This window comes from Rhynchophorus ferrugineus, unplaced genomic scaffold, assembly GCF_030347505.1.
Source record: "Rhynchophorus ferrugineus isolate W39M unplaced genomic scaffold, kcgeb_rfMv2 rfM10, whole genome shotgun sequence".
Lineage (NCBI taxonomy): Eukaryota > Metazoa > Arthropoda > Insecta > Coleoptera > Curculionidae > Rhynchophorus > Rhynchophorus ferrugineus.
Genome location: NW_027472589.1, coordinates 14,514,573 through 14,540,525, shown reverse-complemented (window position 1 = coordinate 14,540,525; position 25,953 = coordinate 14,514,573). Strand labels below are relative to the sequence as shown.

General features: G+C 31.4%; 2 protein-coding genes across 3 annotated transcripts; both read left to right on the top strand.

Annotated features, from left to right (window-relative positions):
• Nucleotides 1-9,603: 9,603 nt before the first annotated feature.
• Nucleotides 9,604-25,345, top strand: LOC143204151 (gamma-glutamyl hydrolase A). Of its 2 annotated transcripts, XM_076416627.1 has the most exons (7): nt 9,604-9,855; nt 11,682-11,732; nt 16,124-16,226; nt 16,286-16,415; nt 16,475-16,693; nt 24,704-24,994; nt 25,107-25,345. In XM_076416627.1, the coding sequence occupies exons 1-6, from the start codon at nt 9,632-9,634 to the stop codon at nt 24,973-24,975; spliced, it is 999 nt and encodes a 332-aa protein (XP_076272742.1). In that variant the 5' UTR covers nt 9,604-9,631; the 3' UTR covers nt 24,976-24,994; nt 25,107-25,345. The 2 variants fall into 2 exon arrangements, with proteins under 2 accessions (XP_076272742.1, XP_076272741.1); XM_076416626.1 differs by having other exon boundaries at nt 24,704-25,345.
• On the top strand, nt 21,883-22,551 carry LOC143204160 (uncharacterized). Its single transcript, XM_076416638.1, has 2 exons — nt 21,883-21,913; nt 21,985-22,551. The coding sequence occupies exon 2, from the start codon at nt 22,089-22,091 to the stop codon at nt 22,422-22,424; it is 336 nt and encodes a 111-aa protein (XP_076272753.1). The 5' UTR covers nt 21,883-21,913; nt 21,985-22,088; the 3' UTR covers nt 22,425-22,551.
• Nucleotides 25,346-25,953: the final 608 nt, after the last annotated feature.

The following is a 25,953-nucleotide window of genomic DNA, read 5'->3' as shown; positions in this document are numbered from 1 at the left end:
CTAAAATACGTCTCACCTAGCCAGGTGGAACGTCTACAAGTCTTTCAATAAAAATTCTCAGGAGAATAATCAATGCCCCCTGGTTTGTCAGGAACAATCAAGTTCATAGAGAATTAGACGTCCCCCAAGTTCACGGTTTTATATCCAAGCTCTACTCAAGATATTTCTCCACACTTCATCTCTCGGACAACCGAGCTGGCCGATATTTTAGGTCAATAACTCATTCGGCTCTTCGTGGCCTTATTTTATCACAGCCGACACTTCCCCGTCGTGCTCTAACTGCAAATTGTCTCGACCTTCGGCGAGCGAACCGTAACTAGAACCGTCCAACTAGAAATTGTTGAAAATCGTTTGCCAAAATGAATGAAAAAATCCGAAGTCTTTATCAGGAGCATGCGAGAGCGAGAAGGTTAAATTTTGAGTAGGACTTCTAAAATACCTCTTTGATATTTCTATGCTCTTAATCAAAGTCCCAATTTTTCAAGAAACGTCGTGGAACAAGAAATTGAAAAAATGTATCTGTAAAAAATGTTCTTGTATCAGAACATACAAGAACATTCATTTTTGGCTTATACCAGCATATAAATTGAAGGGAAATTACAGTTGCCAGAAATGTCAACATCACAAGCACAAATATTTTTTTACTAAACATACAACCCAATATACACGTTGGTGTATATTAAGAGATCTATATACTAGGATATTGAGAAATAAAAGATACCATAATAATTTAAATAGACTTTATTTACTTTACTGCTTTCTATGTACAAGAACAAAATTAAAAAACGTATTCAATATTAATTCAAAATATTAGTAGCAAATCATAATTTTTATTACATTTTCTTTCATATAAACCTTAAGCACATCAGATTATTATTAAATAATTTAGTTTTATTAAAATATTCTTATATTAGCTGACTGGAATTAAAATGTATAACGTAATAGAATTTATAACAATGAGTTGTTTGAATATATAAAAATAAATGAAATTTAATATGAGATTTCTAAAATTAACACAAATTCTTGTCTTACATTATGATCTAAAATGGGAGAAATAAAATTATTCTTAAAAAATCCACATATAATGGAATTATCTTCTATCTTAGTAGTAAAAATGAAGGAAATACATTATGGCCCATGGCAACTTGAATTATTTCTCTGAATTTAATATCATATCTCCCAATTAGACATACTTAATAAGTTATAATGCAATTAAAAATAATAACAAAGACTAAAAAAATAGACATAAATAAACGATGGTAAATACAAATTTATTTTAAATATTTTATTAAAAGATTAAAAAGCTTAAAGACATTTAGTGCATAATAAATGAGGGTTATAGAGAAGTGGAATATTTAAGTAACTCATTATCATTCCCGAAACTAAACAGTGAAGGTATGTAAAATTAATGACTCTAACAGTTGTGACTAAACTCTAACTAATGTTAATTCCAACAACTCCCTAAAGTGGCACCATAATTATCAAACATCCTAAAATCTACAACACCACATGCAATGTAGTGTATCTTGAGTTGCCTATAAAGGCAATGAATAGAATTTAACAAGATAGTTAAATAAAAAAAAGGATATTTATCTCCACTATATCCACCACAATGCTTATACAAATACCAAATGCTATGTATAAAATTAGACAGAAAAGTAAAAATATTAGTGGCTTAATCAATCAAAATGATCAAGAATAATAATTATGAGTATTATCATTAAAAAAATTTTTACTATGAGTCTTGAAAAACTTTAAAAATACCAATATCAAATCAATGATTGAACAAATTAGACTTAATAGCTAATATAAATTAAAAAATATTTCCTCAAATAATTAAGGGATCTTAAGATGAATTTTGGCATATCCATCGGCAACTTGACATACAATGAAGTGTATGTTAAGATGCATAACATTATATTTTTGAATAATAACTAACTTCATTCCAATGTTCATCAATTCATCTATGCTTCCATTCCTCTTGCCTCATTTATTTGATGAAGTTGTAACTGGGCCAAATGATGGTCAGTTGCCAATCCTCACCTCCGATAATACCTGTATGAAAAATAATAATTATTACAGTTTAACGCTGACAAGCAAGAAAACAAAATGGCATTATACTTATATGACAATATATTTTTACTTATTAAACACCTGTGATTTATAAATAAATATTTATTATTTCATATTCACACTAATAGTTTCACAATGTCGGCCTCTGTTCTCGGTTATAATCTCTGTAAAAATAGGATTTTGATAGTAAAATCATTTATAGGTCAATTAAATGTTCAAAATAATGATAATATAAGCTTCAAGTGAGTCGATTTAATTCTTCCTTTACTCTATGCAACATTATTCGAATGATTATTTGATATTAATTTACCTCATCATGTGAAAAATTCTGGTGGTACCAATCCAAAGTGGTGCCAATCAAGGTGGTACTTATCAAAATGTGCAGTGTTGATTATTTAATTGGTCTCAATTTCATATTCTGCTTCCGCTAAAAATTAAATGAATATAAGTACATATGCATGACAATAACAAACATTTATGTTATTGTAGAACATCAAATATTACTTTTAGCAAAGCAAATCAAATTATAGTTAAATTATAAACCAAATTATATTTAATTAAATTATCTGGTAAATATAATACAATAATTATATCAAAATCAATTTGAAAGTTTTTTTTTTCTCTTTACAATGTTGGTTTGTCCAATTAGTATATTTATAAACATAATGAACAATTTTTTTTATAAAAAGCATATTAAAAGTTTAATGTGTCCTTATGTCCTTAAAAAACCTTCGCCATTTGGTCCTCTGTTAATTATATCAGAACATCTGCTCATATCGGAATAAGGAGTATCTTAATACATTATCTTCTAAATCATCATTATCATTATTTTGATTTTCGATAAGGATCGTAAAGAATTGTGTTTAGTTATTTAATTATTATTAATTATTAGACCTACATGTAGAAGTGTGTAGCCTGCAAATTGCAAAAGCAATGCTAGTAATCTGTTTCAAATTACTATCAACACAGTAGCAACTTCTCATACATTCAGATGTATACTAAGTTATCCATTTTTAGTAATCTTATAAATTACAATGCCACTGTCTAGATAGATAATGATTAAAATCTCTATCTAAAAAAACAAAACGTTTGATTCCTCAATGAGAAAGAAAACATTATTTAAAAGGTTGGCCTTACCAAACAAATTGTTGGACATATAAATAATTGGGTGGATGCTCCTATATGTATATATGGTTGCATAAATAGCTGTTAAAATAGTTCTCTGTAATTAATAATAATTTAATTAATATAGTAATTAACACTTAAATAACAACTTTCAAAGGAATTGGAATTGATATACTGAAATATCATAAAAACAGTGTTATTATAGTTTTAAACATAAACTTATTTTAGCTAGACAGAAATTAGAAGGTTTAAAATATTCAATATACGAATATCAAATGACAGGATATGCAACCTAACATACAGTAAACTGTATGTTGTGTTATCTTTATATAGATTTTAATTTCATATGATATAGATAATTTACGAATATATGAATTACCTATCCCAGAGGTATAAAAACACGCAAACTTAAATGAATATGAAAAATATTCTAAAGATCTACTTGATGAGAAATATATACAATAGTTTAACTAAGTTTTGTTTAAATTTATTATTTTGCCAAAGTTACGTTTTTCTTAATAAATCTAAATATTATAGTGAATATAGATATTTTGTTGTACAACTCATTATTCAATATGAAAAATGCTAAACTGTTTGATATAATAAAAAATACATTAACAAAGAATGAAACAACTATATTGCTTTGATTACTGATTGTAGAATCATGTATGTAACTATGATATGTGTAGATTATGAAGAATAATTGTATCAAAAACAATTTTATTGATTAACAATTACCAAGTTAAGTAGAAAATTAAGTAAAAAATATCATGTTAAAGACAGACAGAAAAATACCTTCACCATTTTGACTAAAATTTATGAATGTTGCAGCAATAAGGAATTAATAACAGTAAATAAATGCTTTCCTATATAAATATTCGCCAAATAATTGAATATTTTGCAACTATACCACATATTGGAATGTCCTAATAATTTCATTTAAGAATAATTAAATTGATTTAGAATTAAAAACAAGCATTTACCGCATAATAATTGTTTTCTGTGATAACAAAACATGTTATGCATCTTAATATTGAATGAATATAACATCACAATAGTTTTAACAGATACATTTTTTAAATGTGTAAAATTTTAAACGTTTTCGTTGAACACTACATAACAGTTTTCAGGATAAAATGTTACAAATAATGATAACATGCATGATATATTTTAGTAAGGAAATATGAATAATTTGTTTTCAATATAATAAAACAAAATGATGGACTTTAACAAATCCTAAATGTTAACTATTCTAAAACATTGTTTAATAAAATATTTTTAACAAAAAAAAAATTTCAAAAATAATCAAACTTAGATTTTTAACACAAAAAAAGTTTTTAAACATAATAATATATTATATATAATATTAAAATATTAATAATTAAAATATATGTACATAATAATCGTTGTAATAACTAAATAAAAGGAAACAACAAACTTATTTAACCTAATCTAGTGTATTACGTATTTTATAGTACGATTAGATAGTACGTATTTTATACTCTACTATATACACATTATTTAGCTTAATACCTACCTAAACCTATTTATCTATTTCCACAAATTAGATTTGTTTTGTTCTATTTTTTTTGTTTATTACTATTTTTGTATTGTTTGGGCTCGGCATCGATTTTACTTTTCTCTTTTTTAGTATTAGATATTTACTCAAAATACGCAGTTATTTTATTAAGTATTAGAATGGATAGCCCAAGTAAAAGTGCAGCCTGTATGAAGAAAAAAAAAGAATACACAATAATTGAAAATAAGGAACGCTTCAGGTTCCGGGATCCGCTACCTAGTCTAGACGATTTGACAAATGTTCCAACCAAACTATAACAAAAAAGTTACTGCCCCCGTCGGGAATCGAACCCGAGACCTTCGCTTGTGAGCTTAAGGTTCTAACACCATAGAAACAGTTGCCTACAATATTTCTACGATGTCTCATATGCTATGATTATAGCTTAAAAAGCAACTAGAATGGCTTTTATATTGTACTACTTCCGATTTTTTGCCAGATCAGTTCAGCAATAACATTATACACAAATATCTGATTATTTTATATAAAAAGATATGTGAAAACGTTGTATGTGCCTTCGAAATTCGAGTGTTTCGCTCGATGTCCCCCCCTTCCCTCAACAGATCCTGATTTGGTTCCAATGGGACCACCTCGCAAATGCACTATTTGGAATAAAATAACGTTTTCTTCACAAACCTCTATTGTCTTGTTTGTCTGTTACTCTATATAATTATATATACATAACAGGTCAATTGAAAAGTCCCCGGGCTAACACATTTTCTTGGCAAAATTAGTCTTTTTTTATTCAACATAATTCCTTTCCAGGATGATGCACTGATTATAGCGACCCTCCAACTTTTCGATACCATTTTGTAGTATGATTTGTCCTTTGCTTCAAAATAGGCCTCAGTTTCGACAATCACCTCTTCATTCGGCGAAAATCTCTTCCCAGCGAGCATTCTTTTGAGATCTGAAAACAGGAAATAGACGCTGGGGACCAGATCTGGAGAATGCGGTGGATGAGGAAGCAATTCGAAGTCTAATTCATGGATTTTTGTCATCGTTTTCACTGTGATACGGTGCATTGTCTTGGTGAAGCAGCACTTTCTTTTTCTTCAAATACGGACGTTTTTTGGCGATTTCGGCCTTCAAACATAGTCAAAGATAGTCAATGAAAATTATTCCATGCGCATCCCAAAATACAGAGGCCATATCCTTGCCAGCCGACTGTTGCGTTTTACCACGCTTTGGAACGGGTTCATCGTGTGCAGTCCACTCGGATGACTGTCGATTGGACTTCGGAGTGAAACGATAGAGCCATGTTTCATCCACTGTCACATATCGACGCAAAACTCGGGTTTATTACGCTTGATCATCTTCAAACACTGCTCCGAATCATCAACTCGTCGTTGTTTTTGGTAAAAAGGGAGCTCGTGTGGCACCCACTTTGCACAGAGCTTCCTCATACCCAAATATTCGTGAATGATATGATATACACGTTCAGTTGATCTTTAGAGTGACTGCTATTACATTCATTTTCAATTTACGGTCATTCAAGATCATTTTGTCGATTTTTTAAATGTTTTCGTCGGTGACAACGGCTTCTTTTGGGCGTCCACTGCGTTCACCGTCTTCGGTGCTCATTTCACCACGTCTAAACTTAGCATACCAATCCTTGATGGTTGATTTTCCATCATTTTCCAGGCAGTGTCCGGAAACTCGGCATCAAGCCAAAGCCAAGTTTTTGTTTCAACTGTATTTTTTCCCTACAAAAAACAATATTTTATCAACACGCGAAATTCTTTTCTATCAATTTTTTTTACTCACACATTATATAATTCACAAATATATATATATATATTATACATAATATATATGTTTATGCGAATGTACATAAAGATAAATATGGATCAATAAAAATATCACAAATCTTGACTTAATTGTAATACTCAATAACATTTATTCAAAATATCAGAAAACTAATACCCATACAAATATTTACACTAATAATTGATATTTAACACTAAATGCATTTAATCAAAATGTTTATGAATGTGAATGACATTAAAATAGAGATATCATCCAAAAACTCTACATTCCTTCTGCGTCGGACGAACTATACGAGGGCGGTCAACATCTTATTTATTTAAGAACAGAAATATTCAACAACATAAATAAAAAATCTGGTATAAGAATATTGTGTATATTAAGATAATAGTTGACAAAGACTACTTCAATGTTTATATGTTTTTCAGTAAGTTTATTTTTTTGGGCATTTTATTCCCATTTTCAATTTTAATTTGATATTTTAATCTTAATATAGATAATACAACGATTATTATGTACATATTTTATTTTAAAATGTTTTTTTTGTGTTAAAAATCTAATTAAAAATCTTCATTCATTACTGCCCTTGGCCTGCACGCATTAAATTTGGAGTAAAACAATTCCTCTTCCCCCATACTTACTATGAAGATTTCCTGCTATCTTTGGAATATCTAAATTCATACAATTTTTATTACATTACACATTTTTAAACGCAAATTTTAAATTTGTAATATCTCCGAAAATATTTGTTTAATTTATATGCTGTAAGGAACCATATTGATCTATATTAATTGCACACTGTATTTAAGGTACTTATTTCGATAAGAATTAATGCCGTATTGCTTAAAATAGCTTCGTAAATAAGCCATTTTCTCACGTAAAAAGTAAACAATAAAAATGGTTAATGTGGGTTATCCCTAAAAGATAAACATATACCATCGCGGACTTTTTTGTAGACCTTTTTATGGTGTACAATACTGTAGTACATCAATTTGATCTAACTCGTAGGGTTAGGCAGCGTTTTTGCTAATTGCTAAATAAGCCTAAAAAAATAGGTTAATTTACGACATCACGTTAGAAACCTCTAAAATTAGCAATGTTGCCTTAGTATATTATGCATGTATTATACATATAAACCTTCCTCTTGAATCACTCTATCTATTGAAAAAAACCGCATCAAAATCCGTTGCGTAGTTTTAAAGATTTAAGCGCACATAGGGATATAGGGACAGAAAAGACGACTTTGTTTTATACTATGTAGTGATTATTATATTTGGTGCTCTGAAGTCTGAAATTTAAAAATAATCTTAATTATAGTAATTTTGACATAGTTTTTTAAATATTAATATGTAATAATTATGTATTTTATATTCTAATGATATTTTATAATAAGAAATATTTAATATTTAATAAGAAAATAACTGGCCTTAAATTATAAGAAAATATATTGGTTAATTAGAAGAAAATCACAACTATCAGTACCAAATAACAGTATTAAAACCTATATGGACATACGGAATTCAATTATGGGGGTGTTTCGCGAAAATTAATATAAATATAATACAAGTTTTCCAGTACAAAATCCTGAGAGTAGTTGTAAGTGCACCCAGATACTACCGGACTGATTACTTACACCAAGACATAAGGAGAAACTTCATGTCTCGACAGTCAAAAAACTAGCGACTGAAAATAGTAACTACTATTTTCAGCCAAATGCACGGTTCGAATGTTTTGTTCAATTCGTGATGTCAGACGAAGATGTACGAATCCTTTCCTGTGTAAATTGTGAGAGAGGAAAGGACGGAGATAATTGCTTGGGACTGTTAATTTTATATGTATTTTTTTCCAACGCTGGTACAAGATACATATATTCTTTACCGTACCAACTTTAAAAAAGTAAAGGAAAAAAATAATTTCTGAATACTATTAATATGCAATTAATAATTTCATTTTAAAGGAAGTAAAATTACTTTTATATTTGAATGTTCTGTGGATCTGCAAAAAGGAATGGAATTTTTCTATGGAATAATACCCCACAAATATTTTATCGTATTTTAATATGTTAATTCCTATTTCCAATAATATACTATAATAAATATAGACAATACAATTGAACTTAAACAAAACCTAAAAACTAAAGATGTACAATGACCATAAATACTAAATAAAACTTAAACATATACCTAATCATAGAGAAAAAACTAATTCAAGATATAATGAAAAATGATGGCACTACGAGAGCTTTTTTAAATAAAGTAAATGCTTTATTTATGAACGGAAATATGTTTTAACAAAAATCGAGAGAGTAATCAAAATATTACCTATTATTGCCACAAAAACAGTCAAATGTATTTTACTATTTATCATTCACAATTTTAATCTTTTTATCCTATTACATTAACAATCTTGAAAAATATCATTCCAAAATGCTGTTATTATATATATATATATATATATATATATATATATATATATATATATATATATATATATATATATATATATATACATATATACGTATATAATATATATATATATATATATACATATATATATATATATATATATATATATATATATATATATATATATATATATATATGTATATAGTAATAAAATCAGTCGGACCGAAAATAGCGACTGAAAACAGTCGACGAAACAGTCACTGGTAAAAAGTAGTAAAATCAATAGCGATAGTAAAAAGTATTTATAATTACTAAACAGTCGATTTCAGTCGATAGTTCCCAACACTACTTATATTATTCATCATCAGTCATTTGGGAAATAGTTATTAATAGATTAATAGAATTAATCGAAGTACAAGTGAAAATTAGTACAAGAATAAATTAATTTATAATTAATTACCTTAAATTATACTAAACGTAACTAATAAAAGATGTTATATTAAAAAACAATTCAACTTTACCTTTAAAAATGATCTACGAAAAATTCTTTTTGATTAACTATCAAGTATGATTTGACACTCTCTCGTATAACATAAAAAATTGATTATCACTTCAGGGATAGTATGATATTCGGTCAAAATAAGAGATACTTTTTCACTGTTATTCGCCATCTAGCCCGGCTTAAATGCGGATGACGAGAATAATGTATCCTACGGCGGCAGTGTGTGTGTGCCTTTTAATGTTGAATGCGCCGACAATGGCAATTAACGACAGGCCAATTATAGGAATATTGTCTCAAGAGACCTATATTGTTCGATACCTGTTTCCTGGCCGACAATACGATAGTTTTATTTCGGCATCTTACGTGAAGTTCTTGGAAAGTGCTGGAGCTAGGGTTGTTCCTATCTGGTAAGTAAAAGATAAATCAGGTTTTATATTAAAGTACTAGTGAAAGGGCCTGACAACGGTTGCAGTGTTGCATCGTAAATATTTTAATCAATTTGTATCATGATCAATATTCATCACTTTGATGAATATAATTTCAGTATATTTTCTCAAATATTTTTCTAGGGTAGCTGACCCAGAGAACTTTGTACCACTTAACAGCCAATGAATGTTGTTACCTTTTGGTTAAACTTAATTTAGGATTTTACCAACAAAATAAAATGAATACAAAAATTATTATGTTCATTAGATGATTAGAATTATATATTATGAAAATAAATATATATTTTTTAATTAACTGCAGCTCACATTAGATATGGTTAGTACAATCTTAATTTACAAATTAATTTATTACAACTGTTCGGTTGTAGTTGCGTTAATACACAAGCCAGGCGAGTACGGGATTAATACAGCAGTATGTATTTCCTAAATTAAAATAAAACTAAACTGCTTAAGCTAAAGTTAAGAATATACTTATACACTATACAAGTTCGTTTGGTTATTTGTTCGATTAGTTTCAATTTTCTGATTTCCTAGGTGTTTCCTAGGTGATAAATATTGGCAATTAATCGTTGAACTATATTTTGGCAACGTTGGGTTACTAATTCGTTTGATGTTTTAGTAAAATCACATATTTGCACCCCATTGGTCCGATTGGCTTTATGATTGATTGAAAAATCAATCTCTTTGATTTTAGATCAAGTTGCTTGATTTTGAGAGTCTGATCTGCTTTGCTTTCTGTCTAACATGATGTTTGCAATTTAAACGACCATCGAGATGGATGCCGAAGTATTTGGTTGATTCAACTTGAGGAATCGTACATGTGATCAGGTGATATAATTCAGTTTTGTCATTTCGCAGCAGCGCAAAATTAATATAGACAGATTTCGAGCTATTAAGCTGTATTTTCCAGTCACTAGACTTGCTCGATTATTGAGTGGTGATTTCGAAATCAAAACTGAAAATTTAGTACTTTTATAAATAATTTAATATGTTTTAACGGCAATTTCCAAAAAAATTTTGATATCGCATGTAGCATATTTTAAGCATAATTATATGAACAACATTAAAACATTTCGGATCATGGTTGTATCAAACAAGCATTGAATATGTATGTCAACATGATGATTGCTTTTCGTGGCGGTTCTTTCAATAATTTAGGTGAAATATCATCAATTCCAAGAACCTTTTTAGGATTGAGGTTGTTTGAGGTTAACAATTTCCCTGGCAACTTCCATTGAAGATAAACGGAAACTGTATCCGTTGTATATTCTAGATCATTCGGTTGGAATTTGTTATCTAAATGTTGTGCGAATACTTCAGCTTTTTATTTACCGCATCGAACCTATTAATTTAGATCATTTTTAATAAGCGGTTCTCTAATAATTGGTTCTTTAAATATCTTGATGGAAAGCAACATAGTCAGTAATCATTGTCTGCTTCTGGATTTAGTTCATCTACATATTTTCCCAAGTAATTCTTCCTCTATATTCTTTAATCTTTTCATTTGTCTGATTACTGATTCTATTAAATACCGTTTTGTCTACAGTATTTCTGATTTTGTGCCACACTCTTTTAACTCTTCGTCTTTCTTTTTGTCGATTCCATAATTTCGAAGGATATTATTATAGTGAAAACGAATTGTAATACTCATTCGATGCGCTTTTATATAAAAAATATCTTATTACAGGTTTCGGTTGTCATGAAAATCGGACGTCACTTATGTCGACGTATGAGTGATAACCATGATTTTATTACCAATTATTGAAATGTGATATTTACTGTTTCAGGATTGGTCAAACAGAGGCATACTACAGGCGCGTTGTAAATTACACTAATGGGTAATGTATTTTTATAGTACGAGGATTGCTATTTGTGTTTTGAATCTAACAATTAATATTATTAATATGGTACATTACTATCTTAATGAGCCATATTAACGACTAGATGAGCTGGCTAGCGTCACATCACCTTTTACTACTCGATTATGAGTACTACTCAAATCACATTTATCTTGAAACTTTTCTTTGACAATAACAATAGCCACTTGATATGTCAGGTCTGATGACGATGTTATAGCATGCGACCAAATGTTATTTTGAACATTTTTACTAAATTGTTGTTCTGATTAGGACACGTTTGTACTTTTTGGACTATAGTATACGCTTCACTGTTGGATTATGAGCATAAAGTCTATCAATGTCCGCATCCAGATTGTCCATAAAATGTTTTGTTAAAGAATTGCATTTACGGTAGTGGTAATAGCACTCCAGTAAGTGATACATTTGTCATTGTATCTGAAATCGTTTCAGATTTTATTAACACGTTCGCTACCGATCTGGGATCACATACTTACCCTACAAGCCGACTACGTTTTTTCTGATTACAACAATAAAATATTCCTAATAACGATTTTTAACGTGTGTCCAGGTTATATTTTAATATTTTTGACCAAAATTAATTTTTTTATGCCACCAGAGTGTGATCGGCACTGAGGTAAAATTTTCGCGCTTTCGAGTTAAGATGGACAGAATAGGAAAATACATTGTTGATTAGAAGATATAATTTAATATACCATAACAAAATTATATATATATATATATATATATATATATATATATATATATATATATATATAATGGGAATGAATCAACTACAGTTACAATATGGGGCAAAAGTCCCGCTCCCATTTTGATGACTTATAACTTTGCTCAAACAAAAGATAAGTAAGTTTGGTTTCCATAAAAAGTTTATTTGGTCTTTAAATTTTTTTTCCTTATGATTGAAAAATTATGTCGACTAAATGGTGATCGCGAGTCGCTATGCAACTTTCGACTCCTTTTAAGGCATTTGTCATGACATCCTGCAACATCTCAGGCCGAATTTCTTCAATTTCCTGACGAATATTGTCTTTAAGATGATGAATCTTACGTCTTGAAAGACCCATACAGTGGATTGTTGTTTTGTTTGAAGCTCATACTCATAGTTCCAATATTGATGGTGTGAAGAGTCGTCACCTGTGTCGATATTATTTACAGTTTTTGATACCCCATAAGAAAAAGTCTGGTGCTGTTAGATCCGGAGATCTGGCTGGTCATGCTAATCGCCATTTATTAAAAATTAGTCTTTCTTAAATTAGTCTTTGTGGAAAAACGTCATTCAATAATTGAATTGTTGAACGAGCTGTGTATGCTGTGGATCCATCTTGCTGAAACCACATGTCCTCTAGTCCTTGCTCTTCCAGTTCAGGCACAAGAATATTTCGAATCATGTCTTGGTATCGTTCAGCAGTAATAGTAACTGTAAAACCGACTGTTCTGTTTATTGACGTGGCCACTGACAAGACAATGGGCTTCATCGCTCATTATCAATTTAGACGAAAAATCTTCAAATTCACCAGATAGCTTTTGAATTGCATTACTGTACTCAATTCGTTGATCAGGATCTCTCGGTAGCAATTTTTGGACTAATTAAATTTTGCACGCTAATATTTTCAAATCAGTTTTCAACATTTACATTAAACTGCGTGCAGAAATGTGTAACTGGGAACCACGTCTCCGAATTGATGTTTCTGAAAACTCTGCAACACTATCGGGCACCAGAGCCACATTTTCAGCGTTACGAGACGTCCTTTGTCTTCCAGAACGAGGCTTGTCTGCTGTCGTAACGTACTGTAGAAAATTCGCATGTAAACGATAACTTGTTTTTGAGATACTGGACGATTAGGATATTTTTGATCAAAATGGTAGCGCGACTTTTGCCCCATTTGTTATTTTTAAATATTTGCCAAAAAGTGGTTACAATCATTTACTATCTCAGATACTAATGAGCTAAAAATTGTCTTTTCTACAATTTTTCATATAAACCTTCCCTGGATTTTCACAAATATTTCAATATCAAAATTATTTAAAATCGGTCTAACTATTCTATATATATATATATATATATATATATATATATATATATATATATATATATATATATATATATTTTATATTATTGTTTTCTGAAGTATCCTCCATGATGATCTGAATACACTTTCGCATGAGCTTGGGCCAATAACACATGTACCATTTTGATTGATACCTTCAAAACATGTTTTCTGAATGCATCAACTGCTTCTTCATGCGCCAAAAGACGTTGGCCACGGAATTTAATCTTGATATGTGCGAATAAAAAGTCATTTGGTACCAAATCAAGGCTGTACGGAAGTAGACCCATCAATTGGGTCTTTTGGTCAGTTAAATAGGTGGTGGTTTGGGTCCGTGTATAAGAGCTTGCATTGTAATGATGAATAATGTTCCTTCACTGACGCTTCTTTTCTCATATTTTACAGAGCACTTCTGGTCAACAAATGGCTGTATGCCATTCATAATTTACCGTTGTAATTTGTCCTACTCTGTCCAGTTATTTAGAAGAAACATACGATCACTTGCTTTGAAATGCTTTTGTGTATGAATCGATTTAGTCAGATTTGGCACGTCTTGGAAGACCCATACAGTGGATTGTTGTTTTGTTTGAAGCTCATACTCATAGTTCCAATATTGATGGGGTGAAGAGTCGTCACCTGTGTCGATATTATTTACAGTTTTTGATACACTGTGGTTGTATTTATTGATCATTTCTTTCCATCAATTAACAGAATCATCCTTTTGAGCTCTTCTTAAATTATGCGGGATATTTTTATATGAACAGATATTTTTCACAGCTAAATGTCCATACAATATGTTATTGTGCTCGTCATACTAATGTCCAAGGGCGACTCAATCTTAAGGTAAATCACATGATGATCTTGCAATATTTTTCGGACACAGCACCAACTTTTTATGGCATAACAACTAATTTTCACTGTCACTGAACGAGCTGTGGTCACGATTCTCCGTTTCGAAGTAATAACGTCTTGACAATCCACGTTACTAGTCGTAAAAAGTCATCCTGCAAAAATATTCACGAGTTAACACCATTTTTCACTGAGCTAAAATCTTCAAGTAACGATAAACAAAACAAGTTATGCTCAAATAACAAGAGGTTTTGGGAAATGTTACGGTTATAAAGGTTAAACTTCCAATCGGAAACATCATATGAAATCTAACAACACTTGGCATAACCCAGCCGGTAGCCGTGCGGGCTAAGAGTTTAGTTAGCCGACAATAAAGTACTAGGACCGAATCTCGAGAGTCTCTCGACAGGTAAATCTCTTAGAGACATTCGTGTGCGTTGTGTACTTCGCGATACAACTTTACCACTGAATCTTAGTTCAAGTTCTTGACATATTCGATATCTTTATTTCCTCTAGTTTAGTTTCTATTTAAATTCTTAGGGCGTCGTCACAGCCAACTGCTCAATCATGCGCCGTCAGAGCGTGAACGGTCGATTAAAAAAGTTTAATACAAAATAAAGGATAGTGATCATTAAAATTCAGCTTTTAAAATAACACAACAATGTTGTGGCGACTAAATATTAAAATAAACACTTGGCATTGTCCAAAAAAAACTCTAAATGTAAATAGCAACCCTGATATTTGTTATCTTTTAACGACGGATTATGTTTTTTTCTCCGTTTCGAAGTAATAACGTCTTGACAATCCACGTTACTAGTCGTAAAAAGTCATCCTGCAAAAATATTCACGAGTTAACACCATTTTTCACTGAGCTAAAATCTTCAAGTAACGATAAACAAAACAAGTTATGCTCAAATATCAAGAGGTTTTGGGAAATGTTACGGTTATAAAGGTTAAACTTCCAATCGGAAACATCATATGAAATCTAACAACACTTGGCATAACCCAGCGGGTAGCCGTGCGGGCTAAGAGTTTAGTTAGCCGACAATAAAGTACTAGGACCGAATCTCGAGAGTCTCTCGACAGGTAAATCTCTTAGAGACATTCGTGTGAGTTGTGTACTTCGCGATACAACTTTACCACATCAAGTTCTTGACATATTCGATATCTTTCTTTTCTCTAGTTTAGTTTCTGTTTAAATTCTTAGGGCGTCGTCACAGCCAACTGCTCAATCATGCGCCGTCAGAGGGTGAACGGTCCGTTTAAAAACGTTTAATACAAAATAAAGGATAGTGATTATTAATATTCAGTGAGCGTTTGAAGTCGCCAAAATAACACAACACTGTCGTGACGACTAAATATTAAAATAAACACTTGGCATTGTCCAAAAAACTCCAAATGTAAATAGCAACCCTGATATTTGTTATCTTTTAACGACGGATCATGCTTTAGGTTACTGTTTCCCGGCGGTGGGACGTATTTTAATGAAACAGGTGGTTACGGCGAAGCCGCCACTTATCTCTATAAAATTGCCTTGGAGTACAACAACAAGGGGGTACGTCGTTCAATTTCATTCATTCACGTTAATGCTGAAACATTTTATTATTTTTCCAGATTTATTATCCGATATGGGGCACCTGCCTGGGGATGCAAGCGTTGATGTACGCGGCACTGAACGGTACCAAAGACATTCGTGTGAGTTGTGTACTTCGCGATACAGCTTTGCCACTGAATCTTAGTTCAGGTAGTTGACATATTCGATATCTTCCCTTCCTCTAATTTACTTTTTATTTGAATTCTTAGAGCATCGTCAGAGTCCACTGCTCTCTGATGCGCCGTCAGATGTTCTGACTATACTACGAACCGAAAACGTGACGTATAATCAACATATATATTGCCTTACCGCTGAAGCCCTGTCAGAGAACAACCTACTAGACGACTGGCACATTTTAGCAACAAATACGGATGTAAATGGCATTGAATTCATCAGCGCTATGAAGCATAAGAAGTTTCCTCTGCACGGTATATAAATTATTAGGTGCTTGCACGTATTTTGATCATCGATATCTATTGGTGAAAATATGAAGTATTAATGTAAACAACTGTTAAATTGGATGGCTTTGACATTTGTCTACGTAAAATTCTACTTAGTATCATTGAGTTATTCAGTGTATATAAGCGTTAATCAAGGAACGCTCAATATTGCATTTTCGACATTTTCTACTTTTATTGTACTTTTATTGATTTGAAGAAATCGGCTACGCAAGCCCAATCAAATACTCTTAGAAACTCATATTAATGCTACTCCGTCATGTTCCAATTGTCGATTTTCGTTTCACATATATAAAAGTTCTGGTTTTGTTGCTGATGATAAAGAAGAATTTGGAGGTCTAAGAAAGTTTAAATTGCAGGAAATATTGGAGAAAAATCCTCCACAAACTATTCCCTTTAAGAAAAGGGCTTAGTGGTTGATGTTATAAGATGTTAAAATGCGATGGGAAAGATCCAAAAGGAGTTTCCTGTGGTGTATTGAGACTGAAATGCACGGATTATTCTAGGAGAGTATATACTTTTACGAATTGCTCTACCAGTTATTCTTCTTCTTTTTCTACATATTAGGAATGAACTTTTTTATCGACATAAAACATACATAGCACTCCATCTCAATTTAGAGTGTACCTAACATAAAATCTAATTAACATAAACATAAAGCAGAACAAAAATACATATAAATTGCAAAAGCAAAACTATTACGTTCTACATATAGAATCTTCTTCTTCATCAAGAAGTCTTCATATTACTCTGATTAACATACATGTTGAACTATTGACTTTTTAAAACAGTTCACTTTTTAACATTTAAAACTTATTTGAGTCTGTTCTTGAGTTGCCAAACTTGTGGATATGTATTTAGCTTCCATTGCATTTAAAGCCACCATGTTTTTACTTGTCACTTGTTTACCAGAATGCCACGCCACTGGGTCGTCAGAGTGGAACGTTATGAAACCACTATCATTGTTAGAAACCATGGTAAAGCAACTTCACATATATAAAAGTGCTGGTTCTGATGTTAATGACAAAGAACGATTTGGACCCCCAAGAAAGTTTTAAAACAATGAATTGTGAGTCTTATTGGACAAAAATCCTCCACAAACTTTTAGAGAGCTTAGTGGTTGAAGAATCAACTGTTATAAGATGTTTAAATGCGATGGGAAAGATCCAAAAGGAGTTTTCTGTGGTGTATTGTGACTGAAATGCATGAGTAGGAGAGCATATACTGTTACGAATTGCTCTACCAGTTATTCTTCTTCTTTTTCTACAAATTAGGAATGAAATCGACATAAACACATAACACGTACCTAACATAAAATCTAATTAACATAAACATAAAGCAGAATAAAAATACATATAAATTGCAAAAGCAAAACTATTACATTCAACATATAGAATCATCTTCTTCATCAAGAAGTCTTCATATTACTCTGATTAACAAACATGTCGAACTATTGACTTTTTAAAACAGTTCACTTTTTAACATTTACAACTTATTTGAGTCTGTTCTTCAGTTGCCAAACTTGTGGATATGTATTTAGCTTCCATTGCATTTAAAGCCACCATGTTTTTACTTGTCACTTGTTTACCAGAATGCCACGTCACTGGGTCGTCAGAGTGGAACGTTATGAAACCACTATCACTCTTAGAAACCATGGTAAAGCAACTTCACATATATAAAAGTGCTGGTTCTGATGTTAATGACAGAGAACGATTTGGACTCCCAAGAAAGTTTGAAAACAATGAATTGTGAGACTTATTGGACAAAAATCCTCCACAAACTTTTAGAGAGCTTAGTGGTTGAAGAATCAACTGTTATAAGATGTTTAAATGCGATGGGAAAGATCCAAAAGGAGTTTTCTGTGGTGTATTGTGACTGAAATGCATGAGTTATTGTAGGAGAGCATATATTGTTACGAATTGCTCTACCAGTTATTCTTCTTCTTTTTCTACATATTAGGAATGAACTTTTTTATCGACATAAAACATACATAGCACTCAATCTCAATTTAAGTGTACCTAACATAAAATCTAATTAACATAAACATAAAGCAGAACAAAAATACATATAAATTGCAAAAGCAAAACTATTACGTTCTACATATAGAATCTTCTTCTTCATCAAGAAGTCTTCATATTACTCTGATTAACATACATGTTGAACTATTGACTTTTTAAAACAGTTCACTTTTTAACATTTAAAACTTATTTGAGTCTGTTCTTGAGTTGCCAAACTTGTGGATATGTATTTAGCTTCCATTGCATTTAAAGCCACCATGTTTTTACTTGTCACTTGTTTACCAGAATGCCACGTCACTGGGTCGTCAGAGTGGAACGTTATGAAACCACTATCATTCTTAGAAACCATGGTAAAGCAACTTCACATATATAAAAGTGCTGGTTCTGATGTTAATGACAAAGAACGATTTGGACCCCCAAGAAAGTTTGAAAACAATGAATTGTGAGACTTATTGGACAAAAATCCTCCACAAACTTTTAGAGAGCTTAGTGGTTGAAGAATCAACTGTTATAAGATGTTTAAATGCGATGGGAAAGATCCAAAAGGAGTTTTCTGTGGTGTATTGTGACTGTAATGCAGTAGTTATTCTAGGAGAGCATATACTGTTACGAAATGCTCTACCAGTTATTCTTCTTCTTTTTCTACATATTAGGAATGAACTTTTTTATCGACATAAAACATACATAGCACTCCATCTCAATTTAGAGTGTACCTAACATAAAATATAATTAACATAAACATAAAACAGAACAAAAATACATATAAATTGCAAAAGCAAAACTATTACGTTCTACATATAGAATCTTCTTCTTCATCAAGAAGTCTTCATATTACTCTGATTAACAAACATGTTGAACCACTAACTCTTTAAGACAGTTCACTTTTTAACGTTTACAACTTATTTGAGTCTGTTCTTGAGTTGCCAAACTTGTGGATATGTATTTAGCTTCCATTGAATTTAATGCCACCACTTGTCACTTAGTTATACCATAATGCCACGCCACTGGTTTGTCAGAGTGGAACGTTATGAAACCACTATAACTCTTAGAAACCATGGTAAAGCTACCTCACATATATAAAAGTGCTGGTTCTGATGTTAATGACAAAGAACGATTTGGACGCCCAAGAAAGTTTCAAGACAATGAATTGTAAGTATTACTGAACGAAAATGCGCCACAAACTGTCAAAGAACTTGTCCTACTCAAACACTTCAGTTGGTATCACTCATTCCTTGAAGTGAACTAACTCTTTTCATGTACATTAGTCCATAGTCCTTGATACCTTTTGGATTTCGAAGTATTCTTTTCCAGTTTTCCATTCGCATATCTAAATATCTGTTTAGATATGAAATACCTGGTCTCATCTCATCTTCACTCATGTTAAAATTAACTTCTATCGGTGTTGCTACCCAAAATGTTGAATTCTTCGAACAGTCGCTAAATGATAGATTTTTGATGAATCTTGAATCTCTTTTCTATCATTCATACTTTCCATTAAGTCATATTTGCTCTTCGTGCCATTTTAATAATGCGTCATCACTGAATATTACCAAATAAATATTACGTTTTGCATAATATCCTTTCATCATTTTATTGAATCTTGTTTCAGTAAATAGGCCCTCTGATTTCCTGATGGATATTTTTATCTCTTTCTCCATTTAAAAGTGCGATCCCAACGTCAATTTGCTTTATCTTTCAGTTCTTCTGAATTGATATCGACATCAAGATCCTAATATTCTAGATAGTTTGTAACCTGCACACGGATGTTTAACTTAACTTTTCTCCATTGGTTTCAATGGCTTTTTATCCTACCGGTAACACCGTTTTTAACTCTGGACCTCACGTTTCTAGTTTTCCAGCGTTTCATTAGTCGTCGAGTATATATATATATATATATATATATATATATATATATATATATATATATATATATATATTACTTTCGAATACAACATTTGGCTTCAGAACAAGAAATAAACTTTATTTACATTGCTGACCCTTTGTATCGTTTGAAGAGCCATAATAACAACCTCTGTCAGTTATTCTTCTTTTTTTACATACCGCATGTTATTTCTTTTTTCTGGTATTCATACATAATCGTCATTTTCAACTTTGCAGCTGAACTAGGTGGAATCAGACATCTTCCTAGCACATAAAATAGATATTCCAAAATCCAATTCCATAAATAGTTTTCCAAAAAATGCACAATTTTTATGTTATAACAAGTATGAAAAATTGTTCATTAGCCCAATTATATAATTTTAAAAGAAAATATACGGAAATTTGTATTTTTTGATATTAAACATGATGTAAATTATATCTTCTTCATTAGATAATAACATTTAATATATATATATATATATATATATATATATATATATATATTACTTTCGAATACAACATTTGGCTTCAGAACAAGAAATAAACTTTATTTACATTGCTGACCCTTTGTATCGTTTAAAGAGCCATAATAACAACCTTTGCCAGTTATTCTTCTTTTTTTACATACCGCATGTTATTTCTTTTTTCTGGTATTCATACATAATCGTCATTTTCAACTTTGCAACTGAACTAGGTGGAATCAGACATCTTCCTAGCACATAAAATAGATATTCCAAAATCCAATTCCATAAATAGTTTTCCAAAAAATGCATAATTTTTATGTTATAACAAGTATGAAAAATTTTTCATTAGCCCAATTATATAATTTAAAAGAAAACATACGGAAATTTGTATTTTTTGATATTAAACATGATGTAAATTATATCTTCTTCATTAGATAATAACATTTAATATATATATATATATATATATATATATATATATATATATATATATATATATATATATATATATATATATATATATATATATATATATATATTACTTTCGAATACAACATTTGGCTTCAGAACAAGAAATAAACTTTATTTACATTGCTGACCCTTTGTATCGTTTGAAGAGCCATAATAACAACCTCCGCCAGTTATTCTTCTTTTTTTACATACCGCATGTTATTTCTTTTTTCTGGTATTCATACATAATCGTCATTTTCAACTTTGCAGCTGAACTAGGTGGAATCAGACATCTTCCTAGTACATAAAATAGATATTCCAAAATCCAATTCCATAAATAGTTTTCCAAAAAATGCACAATTTTTATGTTATAACAAGTATGAAAAATTTTTCATTAGCCCAATTATATAATTTTAAAAGAAAACATACATTTAAAAGACAACATTAGATAATAACATTTAATATGAAATGACATTTTTTGTTAAAATTTATGTTCAAATTTTATATTATTATAGTCTTAAATATTACACGATACACTGAAATACAACTAAGATGGTAGAAGATCGTAAACAAGCAAAACTAATCGATCTACAGAAATACCGAAAATTAATTAGAGATGTTAAGCAAAAACTAAAACTAGAAATAGAAGCCTACCGAAATGTTGGACAGAATGAACGTTATACTCAGCACTTGAGGAGATTGAGCTGTAGGAATAAATCTACCAATGGCAATATTCAAAAAGCATCCTCCAAAAGGAACCTTCGTAAAGTTATAACGTCTCGATTGATGGAAGGAATTCTTCGTGCTGCTTACAATCATGACTCCCCAGAGAATTTAGCAGCTCTTGAAAGCGTTGGAAATTTGCATTCCAAGAACTTCCTTTCCTGATAACGAGCCAATAATAGACAAATTACGAAACACATTAAAATCATTATAGTCTGGTAAAGCTACTAGTAGTAAGGAGTTGATCAAGTAACGGTAGAATCGATCAAGGTGATTGGGAAAACATTGTATTGACGACTTTACGTGCTTCAAACACTGTAAGAACTATCGACGCATAAGTCTCTCCTATCAGTTAATGGAAAGATGTTTATAAAGATCATACAAATGAGACTTTGAAGAGCTCGCAAGGAGACTGGCCTAGAAGAGCAGGCGGGATTTAGACCCGATCGCGGATATGTAGATAAGATTTTCGCACTAGGCCAGTTTATGGAGGAACGTAATAGATGTGGAAAGCGATTCGATGAGACATGGCGATTAATATGATGGTACAAACGCCTTGACCGATCCGGTGTTCGCTGATGATAGCGCAATATTGATGATAGCTGATACAGATGTTGAAGTTTCCAGCATTCTTCACGATATAGTTGCAGCGCTGAAGTCATATGGCTTGGTAATTAACATGACAGCTCGTCTGCTATTGTAAATCTTAACTAAAACCTGTAGGAGCAAGTGCAGAAGATCAAGTACTTGGAATTAGTAATACAGAAGAAAAAGTGGCATCTACCGCTGAAGTAATAAGTTGAAACAGTCAAGTTTCAGGAGTTTTTGATACTCTAAAACGGAGCTTGTGGGAAAGATGAAACATTGCAATCAATATGCGTATCTACAGAATGCTTATCTTACCAATCCTTCCGTGTGGTCTCGAGATTTAGACAATGTTATGGTCTGACATCTGTAAGTTTGAAGTCTTTCAAATGAGATGGTCAAAGGTACGACAATCAGTGCACAGTTCTGTCAAATGAAAGATAAACGAACCCCTCCTAGAAACAGATCCTTTGAGTGAAGGACGCTGTGAAACACTCCGAAGAAGACATGCATCAAGATCATAGAAAGAGAGCTGAATAACAGGAGACTAACATTGTCAGAGGCCAGGACAGCTGAAGCCGATTGTTAAATATGGCGAGATTTAGTGAAGAATATTTTTACAACATTATATTACAAAGGTCTACAACTAAAGGAATTAAATAAATGTGATATTAACATATTTAAAAGCATTCACAGTATTTAGATACTCAACTTATTCCCGATGTATCGACACTGCAACTCTGTCTGGTAATTATGAAGGGTTGCGATTATGATCTGAAAGATCGTCCAGACTGTCCCAACGTTTGTTTATGTCGGAATTTTCGTTTTTTCAAAATTATAATATCTCGAAATAAACAACATCTAATAGTCTCGCTTTTATTAGGTATTAGGTATTTTTCGATTTATTCTGGAAAATCGGTGAAATGTATTTTATTCAAACTGTTGTCAATGGAAAGACGTTGCCTTTTCCCATCTTTCAAGCAATTTACAGATACCATCTCGAAAGAACGATCTATCTTTATCATCAAGAAATGATCATAAGAAATGAAGCGCTGCTCAGATAAGTCACGACTCATATATCGCAACAAGTAGTAATAAGGAGCAAGATCTGGAGAATACGACAGGTGGGGTAGCACTTACCATTTTAATGTTTCCAAGCATTTTTACCGATTTTGTAACATGTGGTCGAGCATTGTGATGCTGAAGAATAACAATGTTGTGTTTTTGCTCGTATTTCAGTCGTCTTTTGTCCAGTGTTCGACTCAAACCCATCATTTCAGCAGTCGATAGCGATTCCCATTGATGGTTTCGTCGAGTAGTGTCTTCAAATCCTCGTTTTTTGGCTGTCCAGAACGTTCTCTATCTTCGGTGTCAAAATTATCACTTATAAAAAGTCGAAACCAGTATTCGTATGTTGAAATCGATGGAGCATGGTTAACATAAGCTTCGCACAGCACTCGATGATCTTCAGTCGCCTTTTTCTTCAAGTTGAACTAAACAAGTAAAACTTCGTACAATTGGGATTTACTCGGTACAAATTCAGACATTTTCAACGCATTGAAAACATCTTTCTGTTCACACTTCCACGAAATGATTCATACTGAAGAGGGAAGCCTGTCAGTTGAAGTTGGTTATAAATGCACTACTTGCGATTTAATAAACAGTAATAATCACACACAGTTTAATACAGTGTCTGTTATAAATCCCTTAAAATTTATTTATAGGTCATCACAACGGTCAAACTCAGTTCATTTCAATCGAACCTTGACCGGATCTCAAACTTAAGACTGATCAGAATACATGCAATCAGCTAAGACAATCGCCCAATTCGTTCATCCCTAACGATCGGTATGTTACAGGTATACAATACCATCCGGAGAAGAACATTTTTGAGTTCAGCAGGAAGCGCAAATTTCCCCATTCGGCCAACAGTATCAGGGCATCGCAGCACGTCGCTAATCACATAGTGAACGAATGCCGCAACAACGACAACAGTTTTCCCGATTTCGAGACCGAGGCCCGTTCGTTGATCCACAATTTCATTCCGGTATACACCGGAAATGCGAGCGACAATCACAGTCAGTTGTATGTGTTCTTGAAGAAGGATTTCGAGAACCATCAGCTTAATTAGATATTATTTTCATTTTTATGTAAGCTATATTACGTATAAATACTTAAAAATTGTTTCTGATATATTACATAAATCCTGTGTAACCAACCAATGCCATATAAGTTCTTATCAAAACAATTTATATTTTGTAGGTTCATGGTGGGTGTCCAAATAGAACAAATGAAATAACACAAACTTATTTCATAATAAATAGGATGATAAATGAATCTAATGTTAATTTAAGTTTTCATAAAGAGTATTCCTTATATTTGTTTCTTTTTAATATATTAAGTGAGTTAATAATGGTAATTGTACCATGTTTTTGTTGTCATTTTGATGAAATTTAGGTTCTAAGATTCAGAGATTAATAAAATATAATGTTGGGTAGAAAGTAATTTCAGTTTGTCCTAATATAAGGTGGGAAAATGGTTGCCCCGCTACCATTTTCATTGTGTGCCACCTTGGTTTTGTGACGTTTAGTTCAGTTTCGTTTTAAACATTGTATTGTGTAGACGTCCAAATTAATCCATTAGTCCAAAGTTCGTTTATTATGGATAAATATACGCCACAAAAACGAGCAGAAATAGTGACAATATTTATTGAAAATATTATCTGGATAGTGAATGAAATGAAAATCTATATAGATTTTTCGTCTAAATTGATAATGAGCCATGAAGCCCATTTTCTTCTTAGTGGCTACGTCAATAAACAAAACAGTCGGTTTTGGGGAACACAGAATCCTCTGCTAATTCATGAAACATCAATGGTCCTTATTTTTTTGAACATGACGTTTTTCCAAGAAGACTCATTTCGCAAAGTGGGGATTTAGCATGACCAGCCAGATTTCCGGATTTTACAGCACAGGACTTTTTCTTATGGGGTTTTTTAAAATCAAAAGTTTATGTGAATAAGCCCCAAATAATTTAATATCTTAAAGATTTTGGTAAGTATAATAAATTATAAGTTAAAAATGATAAGTTAAAGATTTTGGCGTTTAAT

Bases quoted from the DNA above. Each gene is read 5' to 3' on its own strand.
- LOC143204160 (XM_076416638.1), top strand. From the start codon at position 22,089: ATGGTAGAAGATCGTAAACAAGCAAAACTAATCGATCTACAGAAATAC.
- LOC143204151 (XM_076416627.1), top strand. From the start codon at position 9,632: ATGCGGATGACGAGAATAATGTATCCTACGGCGGCAGTGTGTGTGTGC. The intron at 16,227-16,285 runs GTACGTCGTTCA...TTATTTTTCCAG, and splicing joins TGGAGTACAACAACAAGGGG to ATTTATTATCCGATATGGGG. The intron at 16,416-16,474 runs GTAGTTGACATA...TTGAATTCTTAG, and splicing joins GCCACTGAATCTTAGTTCAG to AGCATCGTCAGAGTCCACTG.